Raw genomic sequence first — 26,661 nt, 5'->3', positions numbered from 1 at the left:
ACGTCAGTGTGCCAGTGTCAAAAACCAACACACCCATTATTTAGCATTTCCGTCTTGCGATCGTGACTAACTTTTTCTCGCAGAAAAGACTGGTGAAACTCTCGATGTCTCTGTAACGGCACGTAGAAAATCCGAAAACAAAACGGTGAATATCGTTCGATACCTGGATTTGTATGAGCTGCGGGGAATAATGCTTCGTACGTAGAGTCTGGTGGGAGTGTGCTGGTTGATTTTGTTGGAAAGGAAGACACAGTTGCGAAGAAAAGAGAGAAAAAAGCGAAAAACCTTGAACCGTCTTGCAAGTGCTAATGAAAAGAGCTCTATCGTTCGCCCCTCACCCCCCATCATATCCCCCAAATCCGTACGATTGCTCCTATCGTGCACTGCCAGACCTTCGACTCCCAGTGAACTAAACTTGTGCAATAGTGTTCGAATCACATTATAGCGTTCATTCACTGAAGTAGTAGCGTGGTACTGATTGAATAAAAAGATCTTAATCTTGAAAAAAAAGAGATTGTTGCAAGCATAAAGGGTGTGTTTCTTCTTGTTTCTGTACAACACCACCGTATCGCCCACGAAAAGGAAAAGGTGTTTCGCAGTGCATTCAGCAGGAAGCATAACGAAAAAAAAGGAAAAGAAGGAAGTGGTGCAGAGAATGTCCACCGTCCCCTCGAACGGGAGGGTGGGTGCTTCTTCCGCTTTCTAAAAAATCGAAGGAGCAACCACTGATGTGTGCATGTGCGTGACAGCATTCGATTCGTGGTGTGTACGTGTGTGTCCCCCTGTGTATATGTGTGTGTGTGTTGTGTGCTGTCGGTCGGCTCTTGGGAACAAAACGCTCGACTCCGAGGTATCAGGCAGCCATTTTGTTTTCCAAGCTGGTGTGCTCCACTGGCGCGAAAGAGTTGAATATATATATATATATATATTGAGAGCTGTGCAGGGGCAGCCGTGGTAGAAAAATAAAGGCAAATCAAAAGCTGCTGGTGGAAAGGCAATCAACCGCTGCGGGTAAAAAGCGAGCAAAGACGGAGGGAGGCAGAAATTGGACTGTGCCGCAGCGTAGCAGGCTCTGGAGAAATTAATGTAATTTTCAACCTCCTGCTGGATCTGCGGGACTCGCGCAGATCGACACAGACGCCATACTGGTACGAACGGCGGTCGCGTCGCGCTTTCTCGCTAGTATTTCTTTCGCCCGTTGTGCGTGTGAGCCTACCAGCTTTGTGGAAAAAGTCCGATTTCAACGCCGGTGCACGGGAGAAGTGTTACTTTTCGCCCGTGTGGGAGATATGGTGGCAGTGCAGCAGCAGCAGCAGCAGCAGCATTCGGCGGCTGGAATTTTACGCTGACTTGCAAACGTTAATGCGCGCTGTCACCAATACCAGTACACGCGAGCCGCCGGACTAGTCGCGCTCCGGACGAGTGCGAATTTCGAGAGCACACTGAAAGAGCGAGAAAGCGAGAGAGAGAGTGTGTGTATGCGCGCGCGAGAGTGTGAAAGAACCGACAGCATACTGCGCGCGCGACGCGAAAGCGAGACCACCCGAAGCGTCGCCCGTGCCAGCAGTGGAAGTTTTCTCAAACGTTTTCAGCAGTGTGGCTTGTGTTGTGCTCGGGCCGCATTTTTCAACCTGAATTTCATGCGGAAATTTGCACAGAAAGCACAGGTAAATGGGCACAAACGCATTATAAGGCTGGGAGGTGATCCATTTCGATGCAGTACGGACCGCAAATGGCCAGTGAGGTGCGAAAAAGTCGAAGCAAAGTTTGGCCCACGGTACTACTGGCTGGTACAAGGGGGTAGCCTATTAGCCAGCAGCAGTAGCAGTAGAGGCTCACACTAGAGGGACACTGTTAACCTCTCTCTGTGCTCTAGTGGTGTGGTAATGTGCGCGTACGCCGCCCGCCATGTTTGGCTTGGGGAAAGAGATAAAAAACATACATTTGTTCCCGAATAGTCATTTGTGATATGGGAAAAATTGTATCCGATCGAAAGATAGCATCGTGGGATTGTTGTAACTGGACGGAAAGCGCTACGGATGGATCGGCATCATGGCTTGAAGATGAATTTGTTTGACGTTGGTGGAGCCCGTGTGTGTTTTTGAGCGTGGTTGGATGGAGTTATTTCGATTGTGTAGTCTCCCAGGTTTAAGCGCAAGTAGATGACATACATGTTCATACGCATTGATGGCTTTCTTTTCTTTACGGACACCGTGACGATGTAGGTGAGAGATAGTGTGTGTATGAGGAAGCACAAGTGTGCACAAACTGTAGGCGAGCGCGCGCGCGCGCGCAGACACCTTCGGGCAAATCGTTTGAGAGTTTGTGTGTGAGTGTGTGCGTATGTGTGCGTGTACATGGCTGCGTTCGAATGTGTGTATATGTGTGTGAGAGAGAATATAGTCGAACGATAAAGTGAGCAAGAGGGACAGGCATTAGCACTACTACCACTGCACAGTCCATGGAACAACGCGCTGTAAAGCGAGTGATGTGAAGGTTGGCTACCGTCATCATCATCAGCTATCTCACACACCACCGTGCACTGTAGCGGTTTTTGCGTCTGGCCTTCTGCTGCTGCTGGTGGTGGTGCGTTGTGTTTCACTTCCGATTTCGCTGGGGTTTCGCCGTCTCTTTCCTGCGTCTGAGCGTGTGTGTCATGAAGAAAATCCCATTCACCACACCGTGTGTTGTGCCCCCGTGAACACAGCAACAGCACAGCCGCGACGGTAGCGGCGGCAGCAGCAGAGCGTGTGTTAGGGAGATGACGACGGCTTTCGAACGGAAAAAAGGGCAATGGAACATTCTAGATGCGTTTGTTCGTTCGGGATAAATGTGGCATCGGGGTTTTTGTGGAACTTGGTTGCGAATAATTTTTAAACATCGGCAGAAGTTGGATGGACAAAAGATGGGGGTTTTCATCATTTTTTGAATGTAAAATATGTATGTTGCTCTTGGGTGGGTGGTGAGATGAACTTATTCGTCACATGCAGGCATGCGAATATAAGTTATATAAGATTATTACGTTCCCAATCGTGGCGTGCCAGCAGTAACTGTTGTGCGGAGAGCTTTATGCGATTTAGGGGATAGGGATGGTGGAATTACCTTTCATATAGGTTTTCAAAACGGCTGAAAATAACAGCAAAAACAAAATAATATTTAAGCGCAAGATTTTTGTTAAGTAGCTGTTATTAAATTTATAAAAGAAAGATCATTGTACTGACTAAAACCAGTATTTCCTAGCTTTTCTTTACCTAAGCACTGACGATTAGAAGCAGGCAATCATACACTTATAGTATTTAAACTATTTAATTAAAAGAATGATAACTCGTTAATATATCCAATTTTGTGTTTAGTTGGGATCATAAACGGTTATAAATTTCTTTCAAAAATCTATCATCACCGCGCCCAAAATTCCGTGTGTGCTTGTGTGGAAGAAGCAAATGAACGATTTCTAATCACACTTTCTCTCCTCCCTCTTTTGACAGGTTTCTGCAGAACTGTGAGGTGTTTGTGATGGTACACAGCTGACTGGACAGCAATCCTTGAAACCTTAAACGGTACGTATGCCGATGCCGGGAACACACGGGCATCCTCGCGGTGATGATGGACATTTCCACACATAACACATCTTCTCATAACAAACTGTAGCGAAGTACGGAATCGGAAGCTGACTTAAATGCGAGACATAATTTAGGGGCTTAGCAAGCGGTGGGAATCTTAAATTTTGTGTAGGGAGGATGTAATGTTAAGCTTAGAATGTATGTAGGTAACGCAGTGAGTGCACCGCACAATGTACTAATGGAACCGAAATGTCAAATGTACGCTACATGTAGTGCTATGTAAATGGGTTACCTAAAGGACTCTAATCCACCAGCCGCAGAATTAACCGTTTCGGGGGTGCAAAACGAACGAATTACTACGATGTGTGTAGTTGGGGAACTGTGAACCTCCTAGCCTCGGTTGATTCACCGTCTACTCTCGGTTGGCTGTGGCGCTACACACGTACCTTGTCCTTGTCTGTCCAGTGAGTGCGCTCTCATTCTCTCCAGTGCAGTAGGAGCCGTGTATCCATTGCCGGCAAGCGCATGCTGTGTGTGGTTTTAGACATGAAACGCCGAAAGGCGTGTGAAAGCGGGTGAGGGGGTTGTCCAAAAAAGACCCTAGACACAAACACACACACACATACAGGGGTGGTCGGTGTGTCTGTTCCGTCATCGCATGAATGTAGGGACCAGTCAGTCTCTCCGGTCCCTCAGTAGTTGCAAGAAACATAAAAAGGCACAGGTCGCTTAGTGGGAGAGAATGAGTGAGAAAACGGCTACGGACGCAAGATTAAAACACCGCTCAAATAACGCACACACACACACACATACACGAGAAAAGGGCTGCATGTGAGGCTGGCGCGTCGCCAAATTGTGGCTTTTATGGTGGAGAGCGAGATGCCAACAGTTATTAGGTTGCACCGTACATGCGCGCGTGTGCACGCTCGTGAGTGTGAGTGAGAGTGGAATGAAGCGCGCAATAATGGAGTGTTGTAGCTTGGGTTTTCGCCAGTTGGTGGATTCAGAGGCAAAAGACACACACTTCAAACACGGGCACGGGTGCTGCGGTGTGCTATGAGAGCGCAAAAGGGATGACGTAAATATGTGTGTGACGACCGTGTACGCCCGGTCGAACGAGACAGACGATCGCGCTTGCTGTGGTGGTAGTATTGGTGCGGTGTGGTGAGATCACGTAGCCCGCCTGAAAATAAGTTAGCTGTGGTTTTGGATGTGTGTGTGTGTCTCTGTTGTGTGGATGATGAAGAAAGGCTAGTGGTGTGTGGCTATTGCTGGTGCAACCAGGGCACTGCAACAGCGATAGGGAGGAGGTTGGTTTTTCCCTTTTAAACACACACACACACACACACATACATTGTACGGATAGGGCGCACAGAGCGAGTGGCGAACAACGTGTGCGCGTGTGTGTGTGTGTGCGCGCGCGTGAGAGAGGCGAAAACGGGCCCAAGAAAAAGACGCTAACGCCTGCTGCTCGACTGCTGCCGCCTAATGCTGCTGGTGCTGTACGGACGGTCGAGAAAAGTTGTGTGTGGCGTCTGGGAAATAGTGAAAATTTCGCGGTAAAAGTGCTTCCCTTGCTACCGAAACCGAGTGCAAAGTGTGGCCCAGAATACGGCCGAACAGTGAGCGATGGAGTAGACACGGTTTCGGGCCGACCCAGCGCTGTGAAATTGGAATAATTTGTCAAGATCTTGACCTTGAGTGTACATTGATCTCTTGCGGATCTCAGTGTGCGCGGTGGCGTTGTTCAGAGGAAATAGTGTGCGAGAGCGCTAGCAGGCAGGGTGCACGGCGGGGTTTTCTTCATTTGCTTCTTGCACTTTCCGCTTCATTTCACCCGGTGCGCCCGAGAGACGACTGCGCCGTCGTCTCACCATCAACCCCGCCCGTGTCGCGATTCTTTTGTGTAGCGCGTTTCGTTCACGGCGTAGTTAAAAAGCATCGTTTCGATGGACAGTAGGCGCTTGTTGTAATCTGCGGCGCGTGTGTGTGTGTGTATGTGTGTACGGCAGTGCGTTTTGTGTGTGTGCTGCTGAACTGGCTACGGATGACGGCGACGGACGATACGATGACCGTGTTTCGCAGCTGCTAAATTGCGCGCCCGTTTGTCGTCTACCATTTTTTTTTTCTGCGGGTGTTCATCATCGCGTCATCATCATGAATCCCTCTGCTACCCTCCCGCCGCGCGTGCGGTGCTGCGCACCGTCGAGACAGGTTTTGAAAAGTGTCATTAAGTTGCTCCGGCGACGGTGAGGCAAAAAGACGACGACGACGACAGCGCTAGACGGAAAAAGAAGGTGTAATTTATTGATGTGTGCGAGTGTGTGTGTGCGTGCGGTTTGTCGTTGACTCTGTACCCGGTGGTGAGTGTCCCCGTGTTGCTCGTTAATTCGCCTTCCCACCTTCAAAAGTATGGCAATAAGAGACAATCTCAAAGGAGTAGTGTACATGGCGTGACATGGCAATGTGTGCGTAAAGACATGTGAGGGAGGGTGTATGTATGTGTGTGTGTCTGTGCGGTCATTTGATGCGGAAGTAAAGAACTGAGCGGAAATGATGAAAATCCTTGATCGCTAATGAGAAGACAATGTATAAATGATTTTGCTCAAGATCCTCAATCCGACAATCCAGCCCATCTGAGGCTACATTTGCAAAAGGATGACCACAGTAAATGCCTATGCACGATGATGCAACTTGCTATTATAGAAACATATTTTAGACAGTATTATTTTGCTAGAAACTGATACACAGCTGACAGCGTTTAGCACATCCATTGTTTTTACATTCCATCAATCAAAGGCAGAACGTTCGAACAAAGTCTTAGCATGTCTAAACTTCCGACCTCCGTACGGGCTAGTTTGTTATGAGAAAAAATGTGGAGTGAAAACTACTATGATCTATGCGCTAACGAGGAATTCGGTTTCAGGCTTAGTCCAGATACTATGCAGCAAGGGTCAGGATCGTCAACGCCTTCAGCGGCACCGGTAAGTGGGACGACGGTGGTGGTGGTGGTGGTGGTTGCGACGGAACGGCAGTGTAGCTGGCAGCACCATTGGCAAACAACATGATGGCAACCTTTTCTCACATACAACTCATTTCTCCTCACCCACCCACACAGGCAAGTGTTGTGCCCCCTGCGCCGGCAACAGTCGACAGCATGGACGAACCACCGCCAAGGAACGAGCCCGTGGTGGAGCCGGTGAACGGTATCGTGCAGCCGCCAGTAATGCCACCGCCGGAGCGCCCGGGCCGGTTAACGAATCAGCTTCATTTTCTGCTGCGGACCGTCATGAAGGCGGTGTGGAAGCATCAGTTCAGCTGGCCCTTCCAGCAGCCGGTCGACGCGAAGAAGCTTAATCTGCCCGACTACCACAAGATCATCAAGCAGCCGATGGACTTGGGCACGATCAAGAAGCGGTTGGAAAACAACTACTACTGGACGAGCAAAGAATGCATACAGGACTTCAACACCATGTTTACCAACTGCTACGTCTACAACAAACCGGGCGAGGACGTGGTCGTGATGGCCCAAACGCTGGAGAAGCTCTTCCTGACGAAGGTCTCCCTAATGCCGAAGGACGAAACGGAGATGGAGGTGCAGCAGCCGAAGGGTGGCAAGAAGAAGCCCCGCTCGCTGGCCCCGCCCGGGACGCTGGTTGGTAACACGTCGGTAACGGGCGCGGCCGCAGCGGCCGGTGTCGCCCCGAATGCGGCCATCGTTGCTGGCGCGAATGCAGTGGCGGTGGCGGCGGCAGCGGCTGCAGCCGCACGGGCCCGGCCCGGATCGGCCCTTGGGGCGGCGGTTTCGTCCAGCGTGCCGCCGCTGAGCGCTGTTCCCCCGGGGATGGGTGCCGCCTCAACGGTGGTCGCACCGAGTGTGCCCCCGATCGGTACCATGCCGCCCCAGACTGTGCCTGGTAGCACAAACACCACCACGACGGCAGGTCCTAACGCGGCCGTTGCGGCACTGACGGCGGCAGCCGCTGCTGTGGCGGCCGTAAACACACCGCACAATGCCATGGGCAACCCAATCGGTGCGCCGGTAGTCAGCAAACCGAGCGCGCCCACCAACCCGCCGTACATGGTGAACAGCTCGCAGCCCGGACTGGACACGGTGTTGCCGCCCCAGCAGCCGGCGAAGGTTAAAAAGGGTGTGAAGAGAAAGGCAGACACCACGACCCCGACAGCAACCGTGTTCGATCCGCACTATGGCACGCCGATGGATTCGAACGCTGCCAAGATCGCCACTCGAAGGGAATCGGGCCGTCAGGTAAGCGGGACATTTAATTTTATTGCTTTAAATTGTGAAAGGGATGGAATGGGGTGAAAGGTGAACGGGGGGCTTTAATGTTTGCAGCACACACACAAACACACACCTGCTGCTGGAACTGCGCAATGGCTAATGAAGTGTTTTGTTTTTATTGTGTTTTTGGCCCGTTTTACCATCGAATCGCAGGACATAGCACCCTATCAAACCTCAGCCTATCCGATGTCGCCGATGGCACACCAGGGTTCGAGCTCGTCGCAGTATCCGCCGAAGAACAAGGAGAAGCTGTCCGACGCGCTCAAGTCGTGCAATGAAATCTTGAAGGAGCTTTTCTCCAAGAAGCATTCGGGTTACGCCTGGCCATTCTACAAACCGGTGGACGCGGAGCTGCTCGGTTTGCACGACTACCACGACATAATCAAAAAACCGATGGACCTCGGCACGGTGAAGCGAAAAATGGACAACCGGGAGTACAAGTCGGCGCCGGAGTTTGCCGCGGACGTTCGGTTAATATTCACCAATTGCTACAAGTACAACCCGCCAGATCATGATGTGGTCGCGATGGGCCGGAAGCTGCAGGACGTGTTCGAGATGCGGCTTGCCAACATACCGGACGAACCGGTAAACAACGTTGCCCCGCACCATCAGTGCAAGGAGAGCGAACCGTCGTCCTCGAGCGACTCGAACGACAGCGACGAAGAGAGCGAGTCGGACGAAGAGTGTGCACAGAAGTTGAAGCTGCTCGAGAAGCAACTGTTCGAGATGCAGGAGCGCATGCGGAAGCTCACCGAGGAGGCACTGCTGAAGAAGAAGCAGAAGAAGAAGTCAAAGGACAAAAAGAAATCTTCTGTTGCCGGACCGGGCGGTGCGGCCGGTGGTGGTGCGAGTGATATTAAGGGGATGATGGATCCCCACGCCGGGCTCAGTATGCCGCACGGTCCCGGCAAGGCGATGCATCAAATGGCGGGCGTAATGGGTCAACCGCCGATGGGCGGTTCAGGGGCGGCTCCGGTAATGCCAGCAGCCGCCACCAAGGCGAAGGCGAAGGGCCAGCGAGCACCGAAAGCGGGCGGTGTGGCTGGGGGCGCTGCATCCAATGCACCGGCAAAGCGCGCTAAGAACGCAGGCGCTGCTGGTGGCACCAGTGCGCCTCGGGCCCCGAACAAGAAGAAGGCGTCCCAGAACGTTTCGAACTTTGATTCGGAAGAGGAAGACACGGCCAAACCGATGTCGTACGATGAGAAGAGGCAGTTGTCGCTGGACATCAACAAACTACCGGGTAAGTGGAAGTTCCTGCTTGGTTCCCAAAAAAAACAGCTCTTCGTGGGCATTAGTATAGCGCTACTTATTGTTAAACTTGCGCAGCTGTCTTTACGCGCGTACCTTGCAATGGGTGTCCATGTTTAACCTTTCTATCTTTCTTCGACAGGCGATAAGCTGGGCAGAGTTGTACATATAATTCAAAGCCGGGAGCCATCATTACGCGATTCCAATCCGGACGAGATCGAGATCGATTTCGAAACGCTGAAGCCATCAACGCTACGAGAGCTGGAAAGCTACGTAGCTTCCTGTCTCCGCAAGAAAACTCGTAAGCCTTACTGTAAGTTTCCAACTTAACAAACACTGCTACTGAGAAAGATACCGATCACATACACACAAATTCTTTTATATACATTCACATTTTCTTTCGTTAAACATTCATTTAATCTCTATGCTCTTGTTGGACGTGCGAGTTAATTGTTTGTCCTTAAATTCGTTTTACACAGCTCATATTTAGAAGAGACAAATACAGTTAGTTATCCTCTTCCGAAGCAATCTTGCATCGATTGTCTTTTCTTTTTTAAATTGAATAATGTTCACCTGGGCAATGCGTTTGCTTTGTTAGTAATCATGCACCTTTTGAGTATGTTGTTTTTTTATATACTTATTATTCGCACCATTTCACACATTTGCAACGCCCAAAGAAACTCACCAACACTATTACGTTTTCATAATTTATTACGTTTGACACGTTTTTCGTTCACTGCGTCAATATCGAAAAGGTTATATCCATTCTTATTCAAAGAAATGTTTGTGACTGGATCACGAAACAATGTTTTGCAGTATTAGCTATCAGTAGTGTCTGTTAATTGGAAGTTATACCTACTTACTACTTCTACTTGACTTACCATTTCTGTACGTTATCTTTCTTGGTAGATTCTTAGTCTTCTGCTAATCTTTGCAATTGAATTGAGCCGCTTGTATTAGCGATAAAGCGCGTGGCATTAGCGCGCGAGATCATTGGCACGCCATCGCAGGTGGTCTCCTCCATGATCTCGTGCAGTGCGCACGCAGATTATCTTTGATACAGAAGCTCACGCTTTCGAAAGCATTCTTAATTTCTCTGTAGCTTGGTTGAATTTTAGCAATAGTTCGCATAACAACCTGTTCGTATGTCGTATGGTAGTAGAAGGTCACATTTCACAGTATAATTTATTCCGTTTGCTTAGTTTCTATCTTGAACTGAAATTAACCGTCGCTGCAACAAATGTTGGATCGTAAGCTCTACAATGGGGGTCATAATATTTTTCCTTATCTTTTACAGACAAAAAAGTGTCTGGTAAATCCAAGGAGGAACAGATGACGGAGAAAAAGCAAGAGCTGGAAAAACGGCTCCAGGATGTGACGGGTCAGCTAGGCACTGGGAAGAAGAACGCGAAGAAGGGTAAACTTTGTTTTTTCGTAAACAATTTTTCTGTGTAGTTTGTATAACCCCTACCACCTGTCTCCTACTGCTTCGTGAAGCGGAGGAAAGGTCGTTGATCGTTTGCTAATAGCAGGTGTTGCTTTCTTTCTTCTGTACTTTCTCGATTGTTTTCATAAAACCCATTTTTAACGACCCCACCGGATGCGGTACGTAGACGAAGCCAACAAACAGGATGTTGCTCCCTCCGGAGGCAACATGTCCTCCAGCAGTAGCTCCAGTGATTCCTCGTCGTCGAGTTCAAGCGATTCCAGTTCTAGTGATTCCAGCGACAGTGAAGCAGGTTAGGCAAAATCTTCTTTGTTCTAAAACAAAACAAAATGAATCACAATTCTGTAGTGTTTAAATGATAAAAGGAAAAAAGGAGATACAGTGACAGAACGTAAAATAACATTTAGCACTTATCGTCCAACTCAGTTTGAAACTTGAAACAGTGGGGGATTGAAGAGGGCAGCAAGGGTAATAGGAGCAGTAGAGTAAAAACAACCGTAGTCAGCAGATTCACACCCGCCCCCTCTTGCAAGTGACCGATTAGTATTGTTTTCCTCTGATGTTTTTATTCTCACTATTTAAGATTCCTTATTCGATGCAAGGTATCGGAGCAATGATCTATAAACAAGGATGGGCCCATCCTTGCAAAACCTCCTTCGGGATATGTAGCATAGATTCTGGTTGTTAGCAGTTCCGTGCAAGTGTGTTGTAAAAGTGTACAGTTTTCTCTTCCCAGTTCCATTGCTATAATGGAGCCGGGGATACTACGTTGGCCAATCTGAATGAAAACCCACGCGGTGTCTCGTACGCAACGCTGCTGTCAGTTTGTTGTATGAATCACGTGCACACTGCTATATCTATAACGTAGCTCCACAGAGCATATGCATAGCAACACATAAAAACTAATGGAAGGAATAAGTACACGATGGCTCTATTCCTTAGCAGAATATTAGCTCGCTTGCAAAGGTGTTAGGTATTTTAATTATCGACTTTAAAAAAAAAAACAGGATTTAATTTTGGAAACTCAAAACAACTTGGCAGTAGCATTTAGGGAAGACATAATTGGTGCCATCATCTTGGCGGCAAACGATGAATAGATAGGAAGGAAATACATATGAGTATGTATTAAACACTAAGCCGTGTACAAAATGAAACAGCAAAACACAATTGGCGGAAGCAGACAAGTATTGCTGTCGTCGATGTTGTGGTTATATGGTCTATGCATAAACAATATTCTAATCCATGCTTTTGGTCCGCTATCTGCTTTATCTTCATGACCTCTTGCAATCAGCTGCGAATTGTGACACCTCTCTTGGAACGTACAGCACTGCGTGAAAGAGTATTGATTGCATCGGAATCGATCGGAAACCCGGTTCAGTTATCGGGTTGTCAACTTTTGGATCACCATTTCAATTAAAATGAACCATGAATTATTGTGTGTTTGTTATAGCGTTTTTTTTTTGTAAACTCTGGTAAGAAATAGTTTTCCTGTAAGCTCTTCAAATGGCTGGCCTGGTTGCGCGCAGAGATGCTGTAGCAAGGTCATTTGGTGATGTGTTGGTTTTATTTTAAACATATGGACATTTTCATGTGTATATTTCGTTTAAACGATTTCCAAGAAAATGGTTTGAACTCTCAATCAGACCAATGGTTTGGTCAGGCACTGAACGAGAGTTTAGGTACGAATGGTTATGAATATAATAATATTAAGTGCGTTTTTGCCGGGAGATTGTACAACCCCTTTTACTGTTCTAATTCATCTTGCCCTGGATGAAGATGGGCTGTACGCATTCATAATATAGTCAGTTATTTCATATATCTTGTCTTACGTTTTTGCTAATTTATGGAAAACAAGTGCTGCATGAATAAATGCAGAGAGAGGCATGTAAACAAAGCAGATATGTGTAACTCTCCATACATTTCGAGTATCTGAAAGATGTAATTTTTAAATGGGACCCATGGCGGGAATGTTACGCGAAGTACTCCTTCGCTTCAAGAGAGATTAACACGGTTCCGTTTACGTGAGCGATGAACATTGTGTATAAGCGTGCAATAATTGAAACGGCTCTGTAATGCTGCTCTCTGATCGACAACGCCTGAGCAAAACGATAGCCAAATTACAACATTTACAAACTATGCGCTCAAATTAGAGTACCGGTTCCGTCAGTCCGTCATGTTTCAACACATATTTTTGGACGTTTTTAAGGCAGCTATTTTGATTTTGCAGTATCATATATTAAACCAATGTCAAGTAATCATATGTTGTGTACACCCTTTTCAACATTCGCTGCAATTTCTTGTTGTCTTGGAATGTGTTGTACCATCCCTAAAACCATCCAGACTAAACAACATCGTCTTTCAATTACAACTTGGCTTGCTGCCCATCTTGATGCGTTTAACAATGCATGTACAATCGAAACATGTGCGTGCACATAACACATTAGAAACACTGGCCCGCGTACACGGCGGCGGATATGATAAACAGTGTACTGCGTAAATGGCCGGGTGTCTATAAACGCACGTTTAGGATGAAAGTTTGAATTTACCATGCAAAAGTCATGGCATTTTGGTTTCCATCGAAGGTTTAGTTTGAAGACGTAAATTGAGAGACAGAGAACAATAGTTTTCAGCAGATGGCCTAACAGTGTTGAAGAGAATAGTTGGGTTCTTAAACAAGTTATATACAGCTTCCGTTACGGCCTTGCAATGTGAGACGCGCGTGGTTGCGGCAAAAAAAGGAAGGGGAATTGGCGGCAGCTAATCAACGAACTCGAAACATTTTGAGGAAGGTGTAGTAACTAAACGAACAGATTAGGTAGCCTAACCAATTGATAGTATGATCTATCTTTACTATTCCGAAAGACTAATCTGATGAAAGTTTTTTTTTTGTTCATTATTATTTTGGTATAGATTTAGGACGTGTACCTACCTACTGACGGGGTTTGGATCAGATCTTGCTCAGTTGGTATATTTTCACCATGATTTATGTTTTATAGTTATTTTTCAAATCAGTAAACCCTCCAATAGCGTATAACCGTAACGTTAGTGATTGCATATGACGAAGTGCATATACATACGCCAGTATGTGCGCGCGTATGTAGGATTATCGTGTATCGAACCTCGATCTTATTGTATATGCACATCCAGATATGATAATATTTGTCATTGTATTCTCCTTTATGTTACCTTTTATTTTGCTTTTCAACAAATCTTCAACAAATTTCTCGTGTGTTTAATGTGTAATGCGGTGGGGCAGCCAACAAATCAAATCGTGTCTCAGTCCATCCGTTTCCCTTCGCGATTCGCGTACGGCGGCAGTGTAATGTTGTTCGCTTATGCTTAAATGTAAAGATGCAAAATAGCAGCTCAAACATGAAGACTAAATACCACAATAAGAGAGAGAAAGAGAGAAAGTGAGAGTGAGAGACAGCAAGTGAGAAAAAGAGAACAGGAGAGGAAAAGAAGAAAACTGTTCGATCCGCGCGAACGCATGTTAACAACCTGTTTTTCTCTAAATTGAACTACCGTGTGCTACACCAGAACTTCCAAATGCGTAGAAAAGGTATGTGTTTACTGTAAATTCTGTTTTACCACCACCACTCTTATACAGATCAGAATACGATTATGCTATTTAGCAAAAAGGGTGTTCAATCCTGGTCCAATTATTGCAAAGTAGATAAATGTGCCGTTTCGACAGGGCAATAGATAAAATGCTAGCAAAACAAAACAATCGATCATGTATGTGTGTATTTTTTTTTGGATTATAACGATTATGTATCCTCCATTGTCCTGATTGACGTTTGCCAGTTAGATCCTGCTTTCTTGCTATTTAACATGCAGCATAGAGTACAGTACACATGTTTTGGTAGGGATTAATACATAGCGAATAGCGAGGTAAAGGGCATGTTCGCTACTCGTATGTTCGCTGCTTGTTGATCGGTTTGCTGACATCGATCTTACCAGTTCGTTGATCGTCATTGTTGAACCACACATACGATCATTGAGATGGAGAATGCCCGCTATGTAGCTTGAATCAACTGGAGCTGGTTTTGCTTATTTGTGAAACGAATCTTTGTTGTCATCTGTTCTGTTTTATGCAAATTAATATGAGGAAAGGTTTATGCAAATAAAGACTACGACGAGTTGAGTTCCGTCACAACACTATCGCATTGCACATACTACCGGTGCATCATTTGACCCCAGATTGCTGAACCTGTGAAACAGAACTGGAAAAATACTTTGTGTAGAAAGGAAAATTATTTAAATAAAATGGGTAAAGAAAGAGCCATACAAAACGTTGTGTTAGTAAAAAAGAGAGAGAGAGAGAGAAAAAAAAAACGATTCAATAGTTCAATGCAGACAATGTGTAACATGTTAAAATAATGTTTGTAGGAAAGCATGTTGTAAATTTGTTTTATTTATTATCGTTGATATGACGACGAATGATGAGCAAAGGATGAAAACATAGAGAATATCAGAAATGTATTTAATTTTTTCCGTACCTCTGTAAGCTATTTCCCATCACTACTGGAGCTCAAAATATAAAAAAAATCCTTGAAAGAGTACTATTGCATTGAGTTTTTAAAAACACATCGCCTACAATTGCCTAAACAAATGAAATGCACAATTTAGGGCGTGTTGGTTGACGAAAGAGGACAGTAGTGAGTATATGTAACAATCGATCGCTGAATATGCACAGTTTGTTGTACGTTTTTCAATATATCCAATATTATTCCAAAGGTCTGTTGCAAATACATGACATAACAGGTCATGTCTGTGTTGTGTGGTACTGAGTGGATACCCGAATAATTGTTTAACATTTGCAAAAGCCATCTCACATGAACTTGAACCGCAAAAGAAAGTGTTGATAAAATGGAAACAAAGCAATATTTCGTTTCGCTAATAACAGTAATACCTATTGGAGAGAAATGAATGAGGATCGACGATTCGGCTGTCGGCAATGCCAAAACCCATTACACATTGTTTGCACGTGAAAGAGAGCGCGAATATGTTGTGAACAGAAACAAAAGCTATTCTAAATATGTTGTTCTTGTTACATCCATTGGAGAGGTGAGATGTTTGTGTTGTTTTTACCGTAAATTTTAAGTTTCGCTTGCGTTCGTTTTATGCTACACCCCTCCCCGAAGTAAATATTATCATTTTTGTTGTTATTGCTGGTTAGGACGTATAATAGCCGCGCACTGCAATATACACATGTCAACAGGCATTACCGAAGGTAGAGAGTAGGGCAAGGAAAAACAAAATGGTGGAACGGTTTATATTAATGTGTTTTTCTTAATTTTCTTAATTAATGTGTTTTCACGTATTGCCTCTGTCTCTTGATTTACGTTACACACTGTCTACGTCTGTCAGCTTTGTGAATAACAAGCAAATGATGTGCGTTTTCATTGTCTTACTGTTGTACTTTCATCTCATATGCTGTGGTTATTGTTCTGCCCCGGTGTATTTTCACCATGATTGAGTTCAATCCCATGTGTATGTTGGTCTAGCTTTCAACAGGAAATGCTAAACACAAACAAAGACGATATATTAGCAAACACACGCCGGTAAAGAAGTCACTAAGCACAACAGAGAAACAGGTATGCAATCGACAGTAGATCAATCGTACATAGGGCATAGAAGCTGGTTTTGATTTCTTTGCAATGATGTTTTTCCCATTACTTCCATCTATACAGCTAATAGTGTGACACGCTATACATGATGAAATGGCGCAGTTTGTAGCATTAATGGTAGCTTAGCAGTTGCAAATAGCGCTGTGTGGGACAACAAGGATCACAAACACCCATCCCTTGAACAAACCATAGCGAAATATTAACATATAGGGTGCACACTTCATGCTAGGAGGGAAATGTACGAACGATAAATAGCAGAAGCAGCGCTGTCTAGCGCAACCATGTAATTTACATCTTCTGGATTATAAATGCCTGTACTGAAACAACCTGGAAAATATGTGTGTGTTTGTGTGTGAGTATTTGAAGTCGTCCTGTTCAAACCTGTCCGTTCATTGTTGATCGAGGCGGCATAAGCATGAGACAAGCAAGTAAAGTCAGGAAAAAGAAACGTGTAATGAACGAAGAACTTACTCCCATGTTGTCCATGCCGGTAATGATCGTCGAAACACACAGTGACAGAGAATGTTTAATTGAAAGAGTGTTGTTTTGCCATGGCCGTTCAAATGCGATTCGAGTTTTTGTTGCAAGATACGATGTAGGTAAAGTTGCAAAAATAATGCAACAAAACATAATGCACGCTGCAACAAACGGTACGTAGTTCCCAGAGCTACCAAGGCATTGGGTCCCGGTTAAAATGTATATGGTGTTGCTTTGTGACAGTACACATTCATAATACTTGCGTAAGGTAGTCATGTAGAACTCATATAACTATAACGAAATGATTAAATAATACGCCACAAAATCAACACCCTCTTCTCTCTCTCTCTTTCTCTTCATGTGTATGTTACGTTCTTCAGTGTTTGCGCTAAATAACTGATACAACTACAAACATTGTAAGATGAAGTCTCTTGCTGCAGAAGGCATAACGCGCAGACTTTTGCATTTATCTGCGTGCTGTTCTGGTTTTCCATTGATCATATTGCACCATAACACACACCACAGGCATTAAGAAAAAAAAGGAAAACTTATTAACACTATTATCACGAGCAGTGGTGTTGTAACTAACACACGACGAGAGTCAGGGAGAGAGAAAGAGCGAGAGAGCGAGAGAAAGTGTTAGATAATAGTTCAACTAGAAAAAGAAAAGCACGAAAATCATAGATAAACAGAATACTTGCATTAAACAACAGTTAAAAATATATGAAACAAAAAACTGATTTGTGCCAGCGCGAATCAACTTTGGTGTAAAACGTATATAATAGTTGCGAGGAGAGAGGATCATTCAATCTCATACACAAAAGATCGCTAGTTTGGTGGAAGGAGAGATGGAAAGTATGATTACAAATTTCGACACAAAATGATTGATACAATAGCGTTAACGTCTTTTTTTTTTTGGCTGACAATGCGCGCAGTGCAGGTAAAAGAGAAGGGGACACACTAGCGAACGAAAAGTTAGAAAAAAATAAACATTTGAAATTTGCCTCTTCAAGTATTTTCCTCATAAAATACATCAACGATCAGAAACGATGAGCAGTTGCAGCGGTAATAATGGGTTCAGTTTCAGCACCAATTTGCGTTGGTTAAATTGAAAAGTATAACGTACACACAACTGGCAGATGCGATGTAAAGAGGATTGACCATATAAAATAAGCAGAACTAAAATTGCATTAAAAGAAAAACAGACAAAAAAAAACAACAACAACACAACTAAAACATAAATGGCAAATCAAGCATTATAATCGTAAAACTTGAAACTACAAAAAGAAAAGAATATATATAAGTAATAAAAAAAATGAAAAGTAAAATGCTACATGCGCAGCTCTTCACTGTCGGTGAGATTATTTTACACGAAAGATCAACAGGTTGTGTTCGCGTGGGGGAAGACTTTGTGAAACCGTATGGGTTTTGGTGGTTTTGCTTTTGCGCCCTGCACTCTCTGTATTATTTAGATCGCGCTATCTCTGTTTCCTCTCCTGTCTGGCCCCCCCGCGAATGAATTGTTAAAACGTATATATCGATTGTTGGCTGCTCCGCTATATTATGGTGTGGTGTAGTATGCACACATTTGTGGTTGTTGTCCTTCTTGTTATCGAATGCTATCCGTACGATGGCTTAAATAGCTCAAAACACGCCGCATCGCCGAATTAATACACACAGCGAGAAATTTGTTGAAGCATCAACTTCCGATCAATAAGCACGCGAGATCAAGGGAACACGTGTGCTACCTAATCTACATGACACACCCCGTGTGTAGGGGTGGTGTTCGGTTTTGGGTAGCACAGCGCAGGTATTTATTGACACGGAAGGAAGGAAAGCAAAGAACGATTCCAGAATTGTTGAGAATCTGAGCTTTGTTGGGGTACATGGTCATGGTTTCGTACGATTATTAAACGTTCCTTTGTGTTGCAGAAGCTGGAGGGCGACCACCTCGCAAGAAGAAGAAGGATTCCTCCTCCCCCATGGGATCTGGAGGGAACAATCCGGCTAATACGGTAAGTAGTGTGCGGTTCATGCGCGCCGTCAAATAAATGTATTAACATTGAGCGGCGCTGAAAATATGCTGTAATGCTATGCTTGTTTTGAGTTGTTGCTATTGTATATGTATTAAAAGGAGGCGTATGTGCCAGAAATCTTAAGCGTGTAGGATTGCTAAATAATAGTTTCACACAGGACGCATCACAACGCATGGAAGCATTCGTATGCGTCATGCTTGATCGTAAATTTAACAAATACTTAAATTGGTTTAGCGATTACCAATCTAAAGAAAATACATTGCTCTAATGTCAATGGATAAAAACAAAGAAGTTTGTTGAACATAAACTAGACCATATTACCCTAAGAAGATGCCAAAACTCTGACCGCGTGTTGAAAGTAGTTAATTATCGTTTTGCGCGCTCATTACCATGTAACCTTCCCGCGGGCAGAGCATGCATATTGACTGTCATTTCTTACCCACAATCCATTTTCCAGTCCTCTGCTCCAGCCACCGCATCAACACTATCGGCAACGGCAGCGGTATCGCAGTTGCTACCGAGTGCTGGCGCCAATTACACAAACACCACCTCCAACACCACTACTACTACCACGAACAACAACTCCAATACCATCACACCTCTCCCGAACGCCGCCGCTCAGCAGCCACAGCAGCAGCAGCAACATCCTCCGGCTAACGGCAGCAGTGCCCTAAACCCGACCGCAGTCGCTGGCCCGCCGCAAGTGCACCTCGCTGCACATCAGCAGCAGCAGCAGCATCGGCAAACGCCAGCAAACCAGCTACAGCAGTCACTCATACCGCCACCACCACACTCATCTCAGTCCACATCCACGCTGGTATCATCAACCTCCTCCTCTATTACCACCTCCTCCTCCACCTCCTCATCAGGTGCCGGAGGGGCCACATCGAGCATGGGCATTGCAGCTACCACCGGCAGTCACAACGGTAACAATCCACCAGCAGCAACAACAAGCATTGCTGCTGCCGTTTCATCTGGGTACGGTGGCATGATGGGTCTTTCCCAAACGCCGGCCACAACAGTGGTTGACTCTGTGCCAGCGCTTCTGCAGATTCCTTCACTAGCGCAGCAGCAGACGATGGCCGCCGGTTCGCACACGCTAGCGAACGCGCTAATGATGTCAGCAAGCGGTACGGCAAACAGTAACAGCAATGGCATGGGCGGCGGCGTCAGTGGAACTAATAGTAACAGCGGCAATCCCAACCCGATCGGTAGTAGTAACAGCAACCAACTCTCTTTACCACCTCCCATACCATCACCAAACACCACCACCACTACTACCAGCACGATGCTACCTGTGAATAATAATGCTTTGACCACCACCACCACCACCAGTACTAGTAATAATCTGGGCAATAGTGCTATCTTGAATAACTCCATCACTGTTACGCAGCACCAGCAGCAAAATGCGGCACTCGGCGCGAACGGCATCGCTACCCCGGTGGTGCCGGTTACGGCCCACGCACCAACGTCCGGCATTACCACCAGCAGCAGCAACGTTATCAACACGAACGGTAGCGATGGTGCACTGAATGCCAGCAACGGTCTGATCAATAGCATGCTGGGACTACCGCCAACGTCCCAGCTTGCGACGAGTCTGGCCGCGATGACGAACCTGGCCAGTATGGCTGGCGGTCTGCCGCAGCCCCCCTTGCAGATGCAGACGCAAAGTCAGCAGGCGAGCAAACAGCAGCAACAGCAGCAGTTGGTACATGGAGGTGCAACCCAGTCCCAACAGCAGCCACAACAGCAGCTGCAGCACGCACAGCAGCAGCAGCAGCAACAGCAACAGCTTAATCAACAGTTCCGTCTCGGGGGTGCTGCCGGCAACAACGGGCATGGTGGGCTCGGCGGAGGCTTCATTGATCCTCTCGAGCACACGCTCAACTCGTTCGAACAGTCGATCAAGGCGGAACCGCTAGGGCTGAACCTGCTGAACGACATGCCCGCCGCGCTAAAGCAAGACCTCACGACGAGCATGCTGTCCGCCAACATGGATCTGTGTATGGCGCACCTGCAGAACCAGCTGCACTCCGGCAACAACGGTTTCGCGAGCGAGTTCAATGGCAACGGGGCGCTGAACGGTGGTGCCAGCGCTGGCATGGGTCTCGGTGCGGGCATGAACCAAATGGTCATGAACAGTATGGCATCGTCGGCTGCTGCTGCCGCCGCCGCCGCCGCCAACAGTGCGCTGATGGGTGGTGGCATGCCTTCGATATTCGATCCACTGCAGAGCTTTATGCGTTCGGGGGCGGGAGTGGCGGCCGCCGCTGCTGCCGCCGGAGGATACCACCAGTCGAATGCGGTCGGTGCGGGAGGTGCCCCGGCGGGCATGGCAGGGCTAATGACGGGTGCAAGTAACAGTAGTAACGGTGCCGGGCTGGGCAGCGGCGCCAGTGCTGGCAACGTCGGCGCAATGCACGATCGTTCGATCGATCTGACGCAGGCGGGCAGCAACAACAGTAACAGCAGCGGCGGCTCCCTGGGCGGAGCAGTACCGCCTGGGATGATGCCAACCGGCAACGGTGGCGGTAACATGATGGCCATCAAGAAGGAGGAACCGGGGGTAGGCGGTGGCAAGTTTATGCTGACGCCGAAACCGATCGAAGACTTGCTGATCAACCCGAACGAGAAGAAGATGGGCAGTACGCCACCGCCGGCCGACGTGAAGGGCGGGAACGTGGCGAACGCGTTCAACAAGGGCCAGGATCCGAAGAGTGCCTGGTCGTCGCTGGCCGCCGCGGTGTCGCCCCAGAATACGCCCACGTCGAACAAGCCGAAACCGTCGATGGACTCGTTCCAGGCGTTCCGCAACAAAGCGAAGGAGAAGTTTGATCGTATGCAGCAGCAGGAGCTGAAACGATCGCAGAAGGAGCAGGCGGAGAAGGAGCTGAAGCGCCAGCAGGAGCAGCAAAAGATAAAGCAGGAAGAGATCAACAATGGACGGTAGGTTTTATATTTGCGCGGATACATATCTTATATGCTGTGCGTTGTATGTGGTTGTGTGTACCTTGTGTAGGATTTTGTTTGGTGTAGTTCCTTGCGTGTACACGTTATTTTGTATAAAACTCACTGAAGCGATTTCGTATGTTCGTATTTTATATTTTTTCAGAAAATTACCTATTGAACCCGTCCAGCCAAGAGTAGTGGAAGAGATTAAAACATCGCCACAGGGTAGTCCATCCCCGGGAGGAACGCCTACCACGCCGCATGCGCTAGATCGTTCCGCCGCCAAGCGGGCAGAACTGCGGCGCCTCGAACAGGAACGTCGAAGAAGAGAAGCGGTAAGTGGATCATGCATGATCATGATCATTCCTGCAGCAGTGATCTGTAAGCATATTGGTGTATACTACTATCTTGTTTCTTCCCCTTTTCTCTCTACCCTCTTTTGCAACGGCGCGCAAACTCCAGATGGCCGGTCAGATCGATATGAACATGCAAAGTGATTTGATGGCCGCCTTCGAAGAGTCACTGTAAAGCGCGTAAAACCCCGTTTTAAAGATGCAGATGCCCTTCCATTCGATGGGGGGAACGTAATAATAGGCATGGAACAATCGACACGGTGTTCCCCACCACCATCATACATCCGCTTTCGAAGAACAATCGAACAATCGTTTTGACGAGACGTGTTGCACATATTCGGCAATGAATGCCGTCCTTTAGTTAGCTCCGTTACATCCGCAGTGTTGTTGTGCGTGTACGAACCGTTACCCTATTCCCTGTGCACACAGAAACCTACAGCGCATCCATTGAGCATCCTCCAGGTGCAGCAGAGAACAGTAATCTTCGATACCGATAGCGTTTGTTACCAAAAATACACAAAAAAAAAAACACAAAATGAAAAAAGGATTATCCACACAACGCCACCGCGCGTAAAACCACCGAAATCGTAGGGATGATGCTAGATGAAGATAACTGAATCCTGCTGTTGTGTGTGTGCCTGGCCAAATGGGTAGTAGTAATGATTTGGTGAGTACGAACTATACACCTATTCTGATACATAAACAAACCCCCATTTCATTGGAAGAGAAAGAGCGATCACTCCCATGTTATCAGACTATCACTAGAGGGGCAAATCTACACTAATCAGAAAGTGTTGTACGCATCCTATACTCAAACGATCATGCAATGTATAGTTTAGCCCTACACACACACACACACGCACAGCGGTAAGCGTAGTTCGAAGTCTGTAACGATGATGTGGATCGGTTTGGTGTGGTCCATTGTCGCATTAGGGGTATAGTTTTATTATGTTCGATTAGCTACAGTGAAGTCGTTACTTCGTAGCGTTTAGCCGCTTCAAAAGAATGGTGGACGGTGGTGCAAACGTCTTTACGCGTTAGTGGTGTAGTGATGGAATAACTCAGAACATAGCCCATCGCCCTCTCCTGTGCTAAACGGCACCACCAGAAATCTTGTGTATAGAAACAATCAAACGATCGATCCCTTGTCGCAACTGACACCCCAGCATGATGGGATATTGGAATGAGTAGTTAAGAAAGGAGGAGACACATACACACCATTACTATAAAGCAGACGAAGTGTGAATGTTAGCAGGAAATTAAAAAAAAATACTATAAATAGTAGAACGTATCTAGACATATAGCTGTAGTAGAAAGTATAGAAAAAAGGATCAAGAAAAACAAAGCAAAAATGTGTTTAGCATAGCAGAAGACGATAAACGAAACAATATATTATGTTTACAATTTCTGGGTAGTAAGTAGTGGCGGAAGGAGGGAGAGACGCATCATGAATGTAACGTGCACTAGTGTTTAGGGAATACTTTATCAGTTGTGATATATAAATTAAAAACGAAGAAAAAAAAAACAAACATAAACAGCCAGAAAACAGTTGCGGCTGGGTGTCGTCGTCGTCGTCCCTGTGTGGACGGTCGTCCAAAATAATACTAATAATAATAATAATAATAATTATAATAATAATAATTAAAATAATAATTATATTAATAATTATAATAATAATGATAATAATGTGTAATTAAGATAGTAGGAACGAACAGGATGTGTACACGGAACCGCGGACAACTAAGCAAAAAGGAGAACACAGGTTCACACGGTTCATTAGTATGGCTGTACTTTTCGTCCTGAGTCATGGGAGAAAAGTACCAAGTGTAGATATCATTTTATCCGACAGAAAGCTGCTGTAAGAAAGGAGGGAGAACGGAACCAGGAATCAACCTGGTCTACTGGGTGGTGTAGCGTTTTGTTACGTTTACAGTAAATGCAGACGGAAAACGACGGAGGAGGGGGGGGAGCACACATACACACACACACACACACACACACACACACACACACACACACACACACACACACACACACACACACACACACACACACACACACACACACACACACACACACACACTCACACACTCACACATTTTCGCAATAAAAGGAAGGCAACGGCTTATGGCTTACCTTTTGCCTCTCTCCGTACACAGGATTTGGCACCGACCCACTCACACACACACACCATCTGCGTTTGATTTGATCGTGTCGCCGGCGATGACGTGCCGCGATCATGCAGTGTAATATATTTATGTAAAGTAATGTTAATGTACTCGCTATTTTCCTCGTCCGGTCGTCGTCGTCGTTGTCGTTTGTGTGCATGGAGATGATGGTGGAACTGATGCATTCTGGTTCTCCCGTATGCTGCGGAGAGGATTGAATGTGTGTGATGTTCGGCGCGACTATGTAAATGTAAGCCAAAAACTACTACGGAAGGAAGAAATGTGGTATAATAGAGGAAGAAGATTAAAAAAAAAAAACTATCATCGGAACCAGATTGTTGTTTCTCGTGTGTTTTCTCTGTCATTTGCCTAACACACATTGTCGTCATTCGTATTCGTACACAAGTTCATGTAAATTTTCCCTCGAACTTTTCGTATTAAAAAACCAACAGCTGCAACTGTTGTGAGTGTGTGCGCGTGTTAGAGAAATCGAGCGGGATGAAAGGCAAATAAATGGAAAAAAGTGAATCGAGTAGTAAATCGTTGTTCATTTATGGCGCTACGATTTGAGTGCGGAAATGCGCGCCATACATGTGATGCAAGGATGCAAAAATACTGAATGGTTTTTGATGTAATAAAAGAACGACGAAATAATGATGATAAATTGCGGGATGTAAAAGAGGATTTTCTCCTCCTCCCCCCCCCCCGCTGGGCAGCAATATTTGGTCAATTTGAGGAGAAACGAGGAAACTTGGACGAAGGGATGTAGGTAGTGTGTGTGTGCGTATGCCCGTGCGTGTGAGGTGTGCGCCAAATCGAGGAGCACACTTCGTGAAGGAAAGGATAAAAATATAAAAAAAAAACAAATGAAATTGTAATAAACGTTTCTTTTACACTTTTTTTGTTCTTTCGCGAGTTTTGCTGTTATTTTTCCTACCTTATTTTGTCAGTAGTTAGTTTAATGCATTATGAATTAACCACAATGCTAATATATTGAGTTCGCGCGTGTGTGTGTGTGTGTGTGTTGGGTTGTTTTGACTCTATTCGCATGCTTATTCGACAAAAAAACAGAAAATCAACACAGATGCTCGTAAGTGCATCACGTGCGACATTCTTTTATGATGGGTTTGTGTGAACTGGTTTTTTTTTCAATACTTTGTAAGGTGTGCTAAAGGTGCGCCTTAGTTGTGCCGTTAGTGTGGTGTGTTTTACAAATGTTTTGGGTTATGTTACGATCAGATAAAGATCATCAAACATACCACGCACGAGGAACAGGCATCTAAATCCAAATGACCTTTTCCTTACCCTCCCCACAGACGAAGTAATTGTGTAAGTAGAAGAAGTGATGAGGTAAAAAGTATGTTAAGCACCTGAAAAAAAAGAAAAAAAGGAATCTACTATATATGTACTCCAGAATATTGTGTAATTTGATAAAGGCAGGGATAAAGCAGGAATCAATCGAGCAGCAAGATCACGTTGCACGCACATCTCGTACATCGATGATATGGTAAGGAGGTAAGAGCAAATTGTTCTTGACGCTTTGAGTTTGCTGCTCCAAGTAAACGTTGCTCCAAGTAAAGCAAGAAGCGTAATAAAACATGTTGGAAATATTCTAAACTAGCCAAGCAATACTAAAGCAGAACACAATCTTGCTGGGAGAAAGATACTGTTTAAAACAGCCAATGGGATACGTGTGTACAGTAGTGTTAAGTAAGCTCCCCTTTGACTGGAGTAAATAGTTATTTTTTCATTCTTTGTTTTACTGCTTTTAATTATTACTTTGTTCTTATTGCACCTTTAGTTACTATCATCTGCGATCATGTTACGTGAGCGTGGTGGAGTTGTGGAGTGTGCTCTTAATGTATAGTGTCAAATAAATAAAAAAACGAGTATTAATAGTTTAATAAGTTCGAACAAAGGCATAAAGACGCGCGTCCGACGAGGAGAAACAGGAATGGAATTGTACCGAGAATGGATGGAAGAAGTGTATGTAATGGTAATTTAGGCGACAGAATGAAATTCGAATAAACGTCGTGTAACGCTAATACCATTGTCTAGTTGTACTGTATAGATTAAAGTAGTGGCGTAAGCGGCATAACATATTAGAAGTAAAACAAAACAAGGGGATTCTATTCAATGTAAAAAAAAAACACGTGTGCAACAAACCATCAATTTTGGTGCATTCATTTGCGCGGATACGAGAGATGCAAGCGCGCGCGCGCGATGTTAGGTACGCCAACGACAAAACAAACACGTGCGGGTGCAATACCTTTTTTTCTATAACAATTTGATGGTACACGGTTCGATGATATAGCAAAACAAATGAAATCGCACGCCCATAAATATAATGGTGAATCAATCGAGCATACATTTAGAGATATGTTTCGCACGGAACTCTACCCACAGAGTGGAGAGGCAGTTACGCGAATTAGTATAAACTGTACACGATCCTGTCATTTGAAATACATAAGAAAACCAATAAAA

General features: G+C 45.5%; 1 protein-coding gene across 5 annotated transcripts; it reads left to right on the top strand.

Moving 5' to 3' along the window:
- Positions 1 to 14: 14 nt before the first annotated feature.
- LOC120898122 (homeotic protein female sterile-like) lies at positions 15 to 26,661 on the top strand. 5 transcript variants are annotated; one of them, XM_040303545.1, is made up of 12 exons: positions 15 to 145; positions 3,486 to 3,557; positions 6,487 to 6,544; positions 6,679 to 7,830; positions 8,017 to 9,106; positions 9,257 to 9,427; positions 10,412 to 10,531; positions 10,728 to 10,853; positions 18,604 to 18,686; positions 19,165 to 21,653; positions 21,820 to 21,991; positions 22,119 to 26,661. In XM_040303545.1, the coding sequence occupies exons 3-12, from the start codon at positions 6,503 to 6,505 to the stop codon at positions 22,182 to 22,184; spliced, it is 5,511 nt and encodes a 1,836-aa protein (XP_040159479.1). In that variant the 5' UTR covers positions 15 to 145; positions 3,486 to 3,557; positions 6,487 to 6,502; the 3' UTR covers positions 22,185 to 26,661. The 5 variants fall into 5 exon arrangements, with proteins under 5 accessions (XP_040159479.1, XP_040159480.1, XP_040159478.1 ...); XM_040303546.1 differs by lacking the exon at positions 15 to 145 and adding an exon at positions 1,019 to 1,667; XM_040303544.1 differs by lacking the exons at positions 15 to 145; positions 3,486 to 3,557 and having other exon boundaries at positions 4,892 to 6,544; positions 9,257 to 9,415.

The sequence above is a fragment of the Anopheles arabiensis genome, chromosome 2 (assembly GCF_016920715.1).
Source record: "Anopheles arabiensis isolate DONGOLA chromosome 2, AaraD3, whole genome shotgun sequence".
Classification (NCBI taxonomy): domain Eukaryota; kingdom Metazoa; phylum Arthropoda; class Insecta; order Diptera; family Culicidae; genus Anopheles; species Anopheles arabiensis.
This window is presented reverse-complemented; position numbering and strand designations above follow the sequence as displayed.